At 46.5% G+C, this 14,506-nt stretch overlaps 1 protein-coding gene across 2 annotated transcripts in view; it reads left to right on the plus strand.

Moving 5' to 3' along the window:
- The window catches only part of LOC133354132 (follistatin-A-like), a 71,549-nt gene that overhangs the window by 14,199 nt on the left and 42,844 nt on the right, over window positions 1–14,506 (plus strand). The window contains exon 2 of one of the 2 annotated variants that reach the window (XM_061570729.1): window positions 53–244. The exons of the other annotated variant lie outside the window; for it this stretch is intronic. Within the exon in view, the coding sequence (XP_061426713.1) occupies window positions 53–244 (192 nt within the window). The remainder of the gene's footprint in view (window positions 1–52; window positions 245–14,506) is intronic. 2 annotated transcript variants of the gene reach the window in all.

The following is a 14,506-nucleotide window of genomic DNA, read 5'->3' on the forward strand; positions in this document are numbered from 1 at the left end:
CGCTTGTATGGCGCGTGAGTGACGCTGCGTGTGTGTGTGTAACGTCGTGCAGCAGGTAACTGCTGGCTGCAGCAGACACGCGCCGGGCGGTGCAAGGAGCTGTTGCGTGCGGGCGTGTCGCGGGACGAGTGTTGCCGCGCTAGCGGGCCCGGCGCCGGCTTCACGGCGGGCGACCCCTCCTCGGCCACGCTCTTCCGCTGGCTCGCGCTCACCGGCGGGGCGCCCAACTGCACGCCCTGCAGAGGTGGGGCGAGGGTGGGGGGGCTGCAGCGACGGGCAGTGTCTGAATCACACGCGTGTTTCTCATGTGTAATTTCACCGTGTAGTCGGTAATTGGTTGTCTTCAATTACGTAGCAAAAATTAATTTGAAATGTTGTACTGTGTCTGCATCACACTGAGGTTAGTAATTTGTAATTTACATGCAATTTGGTAGTGGAAGGTGGCAGCCTTGGTAGGAATGCGTCCAGGGATGTACCTCTCCCTGTGGCCGTGGCTTCTGAACACTCCGGCCTTCGAGCGACCTGGAAAATGTTAAGTGACGAATTAATGTGGGAATACCACTCCCTGCCCGCGCGGCCTCTGCCTCGTTAATGGAAGACGCGACCAAAATAAACAATTGCTCTTACCCAGTCGGTGCCCAATCAAACAGCCCTTGCAGCTGCATGCCTAGGCCGTGCAACCCAGGCTGCCTGACATGAGTTCGAAGCTCTGGTAAATAGACAAAGGTCATTAAAAGTTATGAGCGCGGTATTATGGGAATCTCGTGACGTTACTCAGTCCCTCCAGAAAAACGCGGAGTTTTTTGGTGATTGTTGCGGGCAAAAATCGTTGATTATGCGGCACGTTTTCTTAAAAAATGCGATGGAATATGCGGGATATTTATGCAATTTTATGCGATTAAATTGCGGGAACTTGCAAAAATTGCGGGAACTTGCAAAAACTGCGGTTTGATGAAAAAGAGAAAAAAAAGTGATTCCCCCAACACCCTATTCACTAGGCTATTACTTTAATGTAAAGAGTCATTTCTTATTACTTCCTATGATAAGCAAGCATACTACATCACAGAAAGTGCTGGGAATATTTAAGTTCTCATCTTGTTTTATTTCAGACCTTAACAAACAGATGGCTCAAACTTCTGTAGCTTTACAAAATGAATATGCTACAACTTCTGTAAAAATGAATAAATAAAATATTAAAAAATAAAATGTGTGCTTCCTGTTTTACAGAGGTAGCTATACAAAACAGACATCTTCTGTTAAAATAAGTGTTTTCAGTGCACAGTAACGTAAGCAATACAGTAACAGTACAGTCTTACAGTAATGTAAATTTACATACTACTAACAAAAAAGTGCAATCTTACAACTGTAAAGTTGCATAAACTCCTGAATAAAACTAACTACGTAGCCTCTAACACTGGCCAATCATTCACCATCCTCATCCTCCATCCCCTCTCCCTCAGTGTCCATCTCCTCCCCCTCCACCATCTCCTCCCTCTCAAATGCTCCACTGCGGACTCGTTGGTTATGGTAAAGGAAGACCAAGGCTTTGAGGTTTTGGTTGGTAGTTGATCTTCTTCGGTTAGACAACACTAGTTTGTAGATGCTGTTGCTGCGTTCAGCATCAGCTGAGTTTGAGACAGCATCTTTGTACCGCTTGGCCAAGGAACTCAGCACAGGAAGTCTCTCCTGTAGGCCATCCCAAAACACATCCAAATCCACCACGCCGAATGGTGCAGCTCTGAGTGCTGCTGGACCAAGAGTCTTGAAGTAAGAATCAAATTCATCACCCTGCACTTCAGTGAAACCTGGAATGGCCTTGTAGCTTGCTACGGAGTCATCTAGGAATGCAATGTGGCGAGGGTCAAACACCCTAACCTCCTGGAGAAACTCAATGGCCGGCTGCCCATGTGACATGTACTTGGTGAGCTTTTCTTCAGCGTTTTCATATGCCTGACCAACTGTGCAGAGGATCTGTGTCTTTGTGGTGTAAGGTAAGTTAAACCCTTCAAAGTATTCGGCACACGCCTCATACTGCAGCTCTTTGTTGGCAGCAAAGACCACCTGCAGATCCTCCAGATAAGTGAAGATCTTTGTGGTCACAGGACGTCTGCTCTGGAAGATATCGAGAAGACTTAGGAAGCGTTTGCACTTGTCAGCCATGATGTTGATCTGGACATTCAGGGACTGAGCTAGATCTTGGTCTTGAAGCATCTCGTGGAGTCTCTCCACAGACTGTGGAGCACTTCTGCTACACACCTATAAAAACACAAATAGAAAGAAAGGAATTAGGTCAAACATACAATATGTTCAATGCAATTATTTTTTTTACTTTGATCTTACTAAACTATTCATGTTTGTATGTGCAAAGGGGGTTAACTGATGAAGAAAAGGAAGTGTTAATTGTATTGAGGAATTATGTGAAGGAAGTTTTTACCTCGATTTCCATCTCTATGAACTCCTTGTACAGTCCAAAGTGCTGTGCGTGGTACTGCACTGCAGAGAACCAGGAGTTCCAGCGTGTTGCACAGGGGTTTGGAGGCATGACCGCCTTTTTTCTAGGCAGCTTGTTTGACAAGAAGCAGAGGTATCTTCTATTGCGTGATCCAGCATTGAAGAACATCTGGGAGAAACTTAGCATGAAGCTGTTCAACTGAACAAAAGGTTTGCGGAAGGCAATGAGATTCATTATGTGTGCCATGCATGTGATGTGTATCGAGTTGGGGAACAACGACTGCAGAGCTGCTGTGAATGCCTTCTTCATGTAGGCTGCATTATCAGTGTCGAACACAATCACATCCTCGTTGTTAATGCTGTATTCTTGAAGGCACCTTACGACAGACATGGATACAGTGGAATGATTGCATTGCTCAAGGAAAACAGTATCTGCAAGGTAGGCCAAGATCCTCCCAGAATGATCCTTCTCAAGTGGTGCAAGGAGGATATTCAGGACACATCTCCCCTCGACATCTGGAGTCTCATCAAATATCACAGCAAGAGGTTTTCTGGCAAGAAGTGTCTTCAGCTCCTCTTGTTCCTTCTCATATACTGCTCCCAAGTACATATCTTGAAGCTGGTGAAACCCTGGAATGGCGCCGCCATTGATGACTTTCTCATTCAGAAATTTCCTCAGTGCAGGGTGGTCAGTCTTAGACAGTGGGATGTTGATGGCAGTGCAGGTGGCAACCCAGGTTTCACAAATCTACAAACAGAAAAATACTTTTGTATCATTGGGCTGTATTACACACACACACAAAGTCCAGTGTAACCTACAGAAAACTGCTGTATAAAACTGAATCATTTACAGTAAGCCTTTCACAGAACAGTAGTGTTTCTGCAAATAAAACATAATTCTTTCATGCCAAAATCAATCATCTTGCATGGGAAATTACACTACTGTTAGTCTATCTAACCCTAACGTTAACTTACATCCACACACAACATACTTGGAAATCTCATTCACACACACCTCTCTCTGTTTCAATTTAACTATCAGCCTTTTCATAATTTTACAAGCTTTAATCTAATAGGCTACTGACCTTGATTCTTTCAGCCCTAGCAACTGTTTTGGAAGTTGACGCCTCGGTGTAGGTGAGCTGCTTCATCTTGGCTGATTCCGCTGCTGCTTTAACCATCCTCGAATGTTTGTCGGTTGCAAAGTGACTGTCCAGCGTCGACTTCTGCCTGTGGTCCAACACGCAGTTGCACGGAGTGCAAAATAATTTGCCCCCACTGTCATGTAACACACTGGGAAACTGCTTTGTGCGGTCTTTTGCGCTTATGTTTGTTGGCAAATGAGAAAGATTTGCGGGCTTCATCATGGTTTCATTGACATCGCGGGGTTTGCAGCTTTTCAATGATGTCGCGTAATGAGTGACGTCACTTCATAACGTTCCCATGGCAACAGGGGAAATGGCTGCGCTTGTGTGAAGTAAACGCAACATTTTTCAACTTTCTGCTAAGATATATGTGACTTTTTGCAACGAAAATGCGGGGATTATGAAATCATGCAAGCCCGCATATTTTGCGCGCGGAAATCTGCAATTTATGCGGCGAAAGTGTGGCGTATTTGAAAAAACGCGCCCCCCGCATAAATATGCGGACTTTGGCTGATTTTGCATGGAATCATGCGATCGCATAATCGCGTTTTTCTGGAGGGACTGGTTACTGCGACCAGCATGCGGTGCCACTGCACTTCGACCCACGGGCCGGAGGGGGCGGGATTTTGGATAGAGAGTCCCAGCGCCCATGCCAAGCATGCCACACCACTGTCTACGGCACCACCGCCACGCAATTTAAACACTGTCAGTGTCCTTGTTCTGTATGGCACGTTGCAGACATAAACCATCACGCAAACTCCGGTCATCCGCACAGCAGCGGCTTTTGGCGAACCATCGAACAAAGACGGTCACTGCATTGCGTGCTTTCATCTGCGCTTCTGCGGTGGTTTGGAACGCTCTTCTTTCCAATATTAGGAAGCCACTGGAGCTATGCACTTTCACATCTAGATTGAAAACAAAATTTTTGGAACTGCTTTTTGTATTTAGTTTGTCCTTCTCCCGCACCTCTGATTAGCACAGTTGGCTACGTACAGTGCGAAATTGTTCAATATACATACGACAGACAATTCTGGCTGTCGCCTGATGAGGCTGGTTGTAATTACCAGCGAAACTTTGTGTTCAAATTGTACATTTTGTGGGTTTACTTTCCAACACACCAGTGTGCTGAAGTAGTAACGAATTGTCATGTTTTGTTTATGTGACAAACCTTACCAATTATCTGTGTCGGTGGTGGCGGGTTTAACGACACATTGATATTTACATGACCTAATCCGAAAAAACCTCTCATGGAAGCAAATTTATATTTAGAATGGCTGTAAATGTTAGAAATTGACCTCTGGGTTTATTTGACAAGGATGGCGGTGAGCTGGCGGATTGCTTTGGTGTCGTTCAATGGTCTTGTAGGGTAGGTGGCAGCTGACCGTGTGCTTCGTTATTCGCTCCACTTCACAGTGGCATCTGTAACGATATTTCATCTTCCGCTTGTGCAGAAGCTGAACGCATAGGCCGATGTGCTATCAACAGAGTAACTATGGCAGTGTGCACAACCGTAACTTTACAGTTCTCCTTTTCTCATTGTTGATGCTTCAAGCCTCTATTGGACTGCCTGAACCTCACTCACACAAACAATATATATCGACAGTATGATTATAATTATATTTACTTTAATCTGCCTTTTTAATTAATCTCTTTACAAAAAAATCCAGGGCTTCCGAAACGCCAGCTCTCAAGCCTCCGCTCGGCTCCAGATCTCTTTTGTTTCCAACCGCCAGTGCGTGCCAAGTGTAATGACGTCATTTGCATGACGGTGTAGATTGGAGGATTGTGGGAAATATGGAAGCGTGGAGGCGCCTGTGAGAAGTGGGAAGTTTGTGGTTCTGGCTCAATTTACGCGTGAGTGACTTATTTAGCACATATGTCAACCAGGGTTTCCACCTCCGTGCTACAAATAAAAATCTGGAACATATCATGGATTGTAAGGATAAGTACTGGCATGTTTTGCTCAACTGGGAAACAAGGAGCAATTGTCACTCCAGCTGTGAAGACATAGCAGGGCCCTCCTGAAAATAGTGTTGAGACTCGGCAAGCAAGCGAAATATTAAATAAATAATACAGGGAGAGTGGAGTGCTCTGAGTGTAAGTTGATTGTCTTTAGTGGTGTATTATTGCTATTGTTAAGCAACTGGCAAACAACTGTGACAAAAAAACATCGCGGAAAAACGTACAGATTTCCCAGGACAGCCTCAAAGGACAATTCTGGGAAAACCCAGGACAGGTGGAAACCCTTCTGTCAACAGACAACAGACCCTGTAGCCTCTCCCTCTATTCCCCTGTCTACCGTCCTGCCTCTGTACGTGTCCAACTCAATGTCCCTTCCACTCCAATGGCACTGGGTTGTCCAGGGACAATGCGGTAGCTCCAGGTGGGCACTGCGTGCTACCTTGTGTGTTCTCGCCAAGAAATCCACGCAGGGGAACAAAGATGGTGACAGCCTAGCAATACCCTCTGGCGCATCAAGCACCACCTCTGCCTTTCTCTTCTTCTAGTTTAATTAGTTAGTTAATTATTAAACTAAACATTTTTTTATTTTACCAGGTAAGGCCCCATTGAGATATATAGCTTTTTTTCAGAAGCGACTTGTCCACAAATGATAGCTCAACAAAGTAGCTTACGTGGAAATGTATAGCAGCAAAATACTCTAAACGCGTTTTCTAAATGTGGAGGGAAAACCGGAGGACCTGGCGAAAAAGCCATGCGACCATGGGGAGAGCATGTAAACTTTAAATATACATGCGTCAGGGTCGGGATTGAACGCACGAGCTCCTGCATACCAGGAGAGGTAGTCAGCATCTCGCCATCGTTAATCACCAGCTCTGATTGCCCTTCCATCTAGCAATATGTCCGTCCGTCCGTCCATCATTTGCCCGCCTGCGAAATCAGATTTTGGCCGCCTGTTACATTGTCCCCTGTGTCTCCGTTATATGAAATCATTGTTGTCGCGAGCTCGCGCCAAATACTGACAGCTTATTCGAGAGAGCGCAACAACGTGTTAAATGTCGCGTGCGCACTTGGCCACACCATCGTCAAAATCTTGACACTCCGCAATGAAGCAATGTTCAACTCCCAACCCTCGTGCCACACTACAATCTCTGGAGGCACCAAGATGGGTGGCTGGGTGCGTGGGACGACGTGGTGCGCACAAACGACCCGTTTATTTTTTTGTGTGTGCCAATAATGGAATTAGGACCACGCTGGGCCCCCTGCGATGCAGCCTTCAGCCGTCGGCTCTGCTGGTGGGGGCCGGCGGGGTGTAGACAAGGTCCCTGCCCTCAAATAACCCCCCCGAGTCTGTTGCTGCTGCCACCAACTGCGCAGCCCTGGTGGACTTGCGCCCCCCACCACCGCATCTCCACCCTCCACACTGCCCTCTTCCCCACCTCACGTCTCCCGCTCAGTTGTGTTCCACGGGACGGCGCTGCAAGACTCCCGGCGTTCCCGCGTGGGTCCTGGGGTGGGGCAACCTGCGTTTCCTCCCCTCCACTACTAACGGCTAAAGCCCAGCGCCACGCCGGAGATCGGGGTGGCCATACAGAGATGTTGGGGTGGCATTGGTTGCCAGCTCAGAACCGTCGTTTTGTTTTTGAAGATTCGTTGTTTTTTCGTTACGAAAGGAAGTTTTTTTTTCATATTAAGGCTGAGTTATTTGAGCAAGGGGCTGGCTGTTTTAGCGAGACAGACGCTGGTTCTTTTAGTGAAGAGGTAGGACGGTGTTTTGTCAGCCTGCTGGCAGTTGGGCTGTTCGTCAATGTGGTGGCTGTTTTAGCGAGAAGATTGAACGATGTTTTTAAATATTTAAAGCCACCGATGGATTGGTTTATCAAGGTCGCGCTGGCTGCTTAAGCGACGAGATGGATCGCTGTTTTATCACAGTGCCAGTGGGGGTGGGGTTTGGGCTATTTATGAAGGTGGCAACGGCCGGCTATTGTTGTGAGTGTGCGTGGTTCTGTTTTCACGAGCTGGCAGCCGGGCTCTTTCATCAGCGTGGTATTCGAGAGCCTCAGACGCACACGGGCTTACGCTGCCGCGCCTCGGCCCTGTTTATCTCGGCGAGCGAGAGCGCCCCTGTTTACCTCGGCGCTAAGACCACGTGTGCCCCGCGGTCGCGGCCACGGCGCGGGGCAACATGCGGCGAGCAACACCGCGCCGTGTGGCTGTGGCGTTCGGGAGTGAGGGCTTTTTGCCGCTTCGGCGTTCAGGAGTGAGGGCTTTTTGCCGCTTCGGCGTTTTCGCAGTGGAGTCTCACGCTGTGGGAAATTATTAAGCGGGCGACAGAGTTTGAATATTTTCACGTCTGCCTGGGAGTATCTTTAGTGGAAATGTAACACGTCAGGTTGATAATATCGCACGCTGCGTTACAGTGAGGGAAAAAAGTATTTGATCCCCTGCTGATTTTGTAGATTTGCCCACTGCCAAAGAAATGATCAGTCTATAATTTTAATGGTAGGTTTATTTGAACAGTGAGAGACAGAATAACAACAACAAAATCCAGAAAAACGCACGCCAAAAATGTTATAAATTGATTTGCATTTTAATGAGGGAAATAAGTATTTGACCCCCTCTCAATCAGAACGATTTCTGGCTCCCAGGTGTCTTTTATACAGGTAACGAGCTGAGATTAGGAGCATACTCTTAAAGGGAGTGCTCCTAATCTCAGCTTATTACCTGTATAAAAGACACCTGTTCACAGAAGCAATCAATCAATCAGATTCCAAACTTTCCACCATGGCCAAGACCAAAGAGCTCTCCAAGGATGTCAGGGACAAGATTGTAGACCTACACAAGGCTGGAATGGGCTACAAGACCATCGCCAAGCAGCTTGGTGAGAAGGTGACAACAGTTGGTGCGATTATTCGCAAATGGAAGAAACACAAAATAACTGTCAATCTCCCTCGGCCTGGGGCTCCATGCAAGATCTCACCTCGTGGAGTTGCAATGATCATGAGAACGGTGAGGAATCAACCCAGAACTAGACGGGATGATCTTGTCAATTATCTCAAGGCGGCTAGGACCATAGTCACCAAGAAAAAGTTGGTAACACACTACGCCGTGAAGGACTGAAATCCTGCAGCGCCCGCAAGGTCCCCCTGCTCAAGAAAGCACATATACATGCCCGTCTGAAGTTTGCCGATGAACATCTGAATGATTCAGAGGACAACTGGGTAAAAGTGTTGTGGTCAGATGAGACCAAAATGGAGCTCTTTGGCATTAACTCAACTCGCCGTATTTGGAGGAGGAGGAATGCTGTCTATGACCCCAAGAACACAATCACCACCGTCAAACATGGAGGTGGAAACATTATGCTTTGGGGGTGTTTTTCTGCTAAGGGGAAGGGCAACTTCACCGCATCAAAGGGATGATGGACGGGGCCATGTACCGTCAAATCTTGGGTGAGAACCTCCTTCCCTCAGCCAGGGCATTGAAAATGTGTCGTGGATGGGTATTCCAGCATGACAATGACCCAAAACACACGGCCAAGGCAACAAAGGAGTGGCTCAAGAAGAAGCACATTAAGGTCCTGAAGTGGCCTCGCCAGTCTCCAGACCTTAATCCCATAGAAAATCTGTGGAGGGAGCTGAACGTCAGCCTCGAAACCTTAATGACTTGGAGAAGATCTGCAAAGAGGAATGGGACAAAATCCCTCCTGAGATGTGTGCAAACCTGGTGACCAACTACAAGAAACGTCTGACCTCTGTGATTGCCAACAAGGGTTTTGCCACTAAGTACTAAGTCATGTTTTGCAGAGGGGTGAAATACTTATTTCCCTCATTAAAATGCAAATAAATGTATAACATTTTTGACATGCGTTTTTCTGGATTTATTTTGTCATTCTGTCTCTAACTGTTCAAATAAACCTACCATTAAAATTATAGACTGATAATTTTTTGTCAGTGGGCAAACGTACAAAATCAGCAGGAGATCAAATACTTTTTTCCCTCACTGTATGTAATACTAGTTTGTGGGAAGTCCACTGTTCTTGTCTCGCTAAGAGAGACTGATCCCTTACCATGATAATGTGGAATTTCCACCACCGGTCATTTTGAAGACCACCAACAGAGATGGGTATTGTTGTCCGTCCCCCCGCACCTCCAATTACGGTTGGCTATGTACGGTTAGAAAGAATTTCAACATGCATACAACTCGGGTTTGCATAGGGCGGGTTTGTGAACACACTTCCTTGCGCTGCCATCTCCTGGATTCCCCGCTGCCTGGCGGGTTTAGGCCTTTCATAAACCTATCCTTAAGTTTTTTCTGTAAAGTCACGTCGGTAAAACATTACTTTTATTAATTTTAATGTTTTACCTACGTGACTTTATCGAAAAAACTTAAGAATATGAATCCTTGCAGTCACGAAAGCTTCAAATCTAGAATTTCGTAAACCTCTTCACGATCCACCAACCCTCACCCTCAAGAGCGCCGCACTACAGCCGTGCGTCACGGCGCCCGGTTATTTACTTACTCGTGTATTTATGGGATAACACACAGACGATGATGTACGCAGAAGTGGCCAGGAGACAATTGGTGCGCATGTCTTTGTGACGCGAGAGAGCTATTACTTCTCATTAGCAGCAACAGCAGCAGGAGGTAACACTCGACAAGTTTTTTTAAAAAACAAGATGAGCCAGATGGAAACGTGAGTGCGTGCGTCTTTGTTTGTGTGCACGTGTGTGCGTGGGCGCGTGCGCCACAAACCCGGCGACCCAAGTTCGATTCCCGCTCACGAACACCAACACCAGAAACGAATATAGGTCAGCCTCAAGTTAGTACCGGGAGCGTTATGTAATCATCGCCACTGGGGAGACAAAGGCGGCCGGGTGTGGTGCTGGCCACCCCTCGCCCTTCGTGTACCGTGTCGGCCTTCATCGGTGCTCGCTCACAGCACTTGTCCCAGAAGTCTGTTATGGCTAGCCGGGGGATCTTTGTGCGCGCGCGTGTGTGCGCGTGTGGGCGTGTGGCGCGTTCACTGCTGGAGTTTGGTCTAATTAAGGGCAATGCACCCGCATGACCGGCCCCGGTGGGTGGAGAAGCACTTTGTGAGTGTGTCGGGCCACATCGCCGCCGAGCAGGAAAGTTCAAGTGAGTCCCAGAAAGAATCTAAGAAAATAAGCAACAATCTAGGGCAGCGGGTTGGAAACAGTCACGAACAAAATTGGAGGGGGGTGGGAAAAAAGGCACGGGAGACCAGCCATGGAGAAGTGAGGCTGGGTTGCTGAGTGGGGGTCCGAGACACAGCAGGGCATTAAGCCGTCCAGTTTCATTTATTTAGCCAGGAGATTAAATAAATCCATTGACACACGTGACACTTCATTGCCTCTTTTTGGAAGGGCCATCTTAAAGTTACACGGGATATCCTTAAAATAAAATTATTTTTAGCTGTCAAGTGGAGAGGGAGTGCGTTTAATACAATAATATTCTTACTGAGATAACTGCTTTTAATGCTTTTTGTGTTTAGTTTGTTGTCCTTCCCCGGCACCTCCGATTAGCACGTTTGGGTTGGCGACATAAGGTGAAATAAGTTCTACATACATACTAAAATAACTTCCACTGGGAGATGCGGTGGCACAGTGATTAGTATGCTCGTATTCTTTGGGTCTTTTGTTAAGTCACGTAGATAGGTTCAAAGAAAATAACAAAAACTACGACGTTTTGATCGCAACACAGGCGGTCGTCATCAGAAAAAGGAGGCTGGCTTCTAAAGGCAAACTGTTAATAAAGGTTTAAAATGGGCGTAGCCCAAATGTCAGCAGCATGGGCGGGGCAGCTAATGTTAATGTGAGTGATGGGCAGCGACCACGAAGGTGGTGAGTTTCCACCAATTAAAGGGCTGCCGGGTAAAAATTAGCATGTTAATGTCAGATCGGTGAGCGGCCTCCACAGCGAGCGCACTGAGGTGGCTATGTTAATGTGAGAGATTAGCATGTTAATGTAAGATCGCAGAGCTGCTGCACATCGAGGTCGGTGTGCGAAGGTGGTTGTGTTGGTGTGAGAAATTTAACCTGTTAATGTAAAATTGGAGAGTCGAAAATAACAACTAACATCGGAAGATGGCAGGATGGGAAAATCACAGCCAGTTATGACTTAAACTGGTTGATAACGTCCTTCCAATGATTGCTCAGTTTGTACCCATCTTCTCGGTTGAAATTGTGTCTGTGTCTGTATAAATGGATGGTTTAATGAACGAATCTTTGTTGATAGCCAGTGGGTTTGCAAAGTACGTTCGTACTTTGATCAGCCATGGCCGAGGTATTGGTCCAACCGTGTTTCAGATCTGCTTTATGTTCACGAAGACGGTCCGAGACATGTCGCTTAGGTTCCCCAAAGTAACTACTGCCGCAGACACAGCTTAGTTTGTAGACGCCGGGGTAATGAATGTCAGGGACCACATCCGTCACAGATGGGATCAGATCACAAATTGTATGTACTGTGTTAAATCGAACCTGGAGCTTATCATCACGTGGAAATGTAAAGATGCCAAATATGCTAAACGCATGTTTCTAAATGTAGAGGAAAAAACCGGAGGACCTGGAAAATAATCCGCACGACTACGGGGAGAACATGCAAACGCCAAATATACAGGCATCAGGGTCAGGAATGAACCCACAACCTCCGATATACCAGGCAATGTAGTTAACATCTAGCCACTGCAGCACTCCTGTAATACATGTGTAATGGGTTCCGGAGACAATTGTAGAGGTAACTTCTTTATTACAATACAACACTCCATTCAGTCCTCATACTCTGTTACAGCCTAGGTACACAGCCTAGGTACACAGCCTAGATACACTACTCTGGCGACGACTGTGGGGTCCTCCGGCTACAACTACCCTATGGGAGGTTATCTGACCCGACCGAGCTAAGGTGCGGGTCTGGACTCTGGCTTCCTCGGAACTCGTCCTTACAAGGACGTAGAGCCGGGAGTCCCAGAGTCCCAACACTGGCCCTCACAGCGTCCCGGCCCTTACAAGGACCAGCGGGACGAGGGGGTCCAGGGTCCTAGGCTGGCTGGTCTTGGGTCTTGGGTCTTGAGCTACAACTGGCCCTGATCGGCCAGGGAGCTGCCCTTTTATGCCTCGTCCCCAACGAGGGGTGGCATTGTGTGCGCCCCCAGATATCCCACAGAGCACACACAGCCCCCCCCCCCCGTTGGTGGCGCCAAGGGGCTTAACTGGCTGGGGTGCCTGGGATCCCAGCGCCTGGCGCCAAGGGGCTTAAGCGTCTGGGTTGCCTAGGGTCCCAGAGCCCCCAGCAGCCCCTCTCCTCTTATGTCACTACACATGTGTGCCTGATATGTTAAATCATTTTACAAAACTTGTGTTGTTTACAATTGCCACATGTTGATTGAAACAGCACATAGGTAAATTTCGATTTAAAGCTTTCGTGACTGCAGGGATTAATCTTCTTGGTTCTTCTGTTGCATCTGCCCTGTCTCATTCAAGTTACCTATGTGCTCATCTTCTTGGTTCTCATTCAGACGCTGTCTTTCCGACAGACCTGTTCTTCACCTGAGGACGGCTGCTTGCGTTGTGGCCGAAACGTCATGAGAATTACATATTATTTATTTGTATTTTTATTATTTTATTATTTCCATTCTACGTGACTTTACCGAAAGAACCAAGAAGATGAGCACATAGATAACTTGAATGAGACAGGGCAGATGCAACATATTGTACAGTATTTACCTCTACTTGGGGAATGTAGAATTTCCAACACTGGCTCAAGGATTACAAGCACGACCTTTATTTGACAGTCCCAAAGGTCCATAGCGCCAAGCGGCCAGCAACAGTCAGCAATGTCAAAATTTAAAGTTGGGGCGCCATGGTTGCTAGAAAATGTTAACTACCTCCCCTCTTCTTCTTGGTTTTTTCAGTAAATTCACGTAGAAGGGAAGTAATGAAATAATAAAAATTAAACATAATAAAACAATTCTCACGACGTTTTGGCCACACCGCAAGCAGCCGTCCTCAGGTGGAGAATGAAACACCACCAAGCTTGGAGCATATATTTAAGCTGGGTTGGAGAGGGGGAGGTGAGAAGAAGAGCGCCTAGACAAAATAATTTGCATATCAAGAGGAATTTAGCATATGGAAAATGCGTAGGAGGTGGGCGGGGGGGTTTCAAAATAATATTATGCCCGTGCATTATGCAGGATTAGCAGCATCAAAGGGAGGGGGAAGGGGGGTAGCATTAACAAAGGAAAGGAATGTTAATAGTATGTAGCTGCAGTTGCTAAACAACCACGTAAAAAACTAAAGTATAAACTACATAAACAGTTAAAGTATAAACTACATAGCATCATCAGTATACTTACTATACTCTACAATAAGCTGAGTTACTAACAGTAAGTAATACATTACAATTCTACGTCGTAAAAATTACATAATATGCTTCCATCTAAACTTTAGATGGAAGCATATTATATAATTTTTACGACGTAGAATTGTAGTTTATACTTTAGTTTTTTACGTGGTTGTTTAGCAACTGCAGCTACATACTATTAACATTCCTTTCCTTTGTTAATGGTACCCCCCTTCCCCCTCCCTTTGATGCTGCTAATCCTGCATAATGCACGGGCATAATATTAATTTTAAACCCCCTCGCCCACCTCCTACGCATTTTCCATATGCTAAATTCCTCTTGATATGCAAATTATTTTGTCTAGGCGCTCTTCTTCCCACCTCCCCCCCTCCAACCCAGCTTAAATATACGCTCCAAGCTTGGTGGTGTTTCATTCTTCACCTGAGGACGGCTGCTTGCGTTGTGGCCGAAACGTCGTGAAAATTGTTTTATTATGTTTTATTTTTATTATTTTATTACTTCCCTTCTACGTGACTTTACCGAAAGAACCAAGAAGATGAATCTCTGCAGTTACGAAAGCTTTAAATCGAAATTTA

This window comes from Lethenteron reissneri, chromosome 46 (genome assembly GCF_015708825.2).
Source record: "Lethenteron reissneri isolate LAM-NWPU_2019-01 chromosome 46, ASM1570882v1, whole genome shotgun sequence".
NCBI lineage: Eukaryota > Metazoa > Chordata > Hyperoartia > Petromyzontiformes > Petromyzontidae > Lethenteron > Lethenteron reissneri.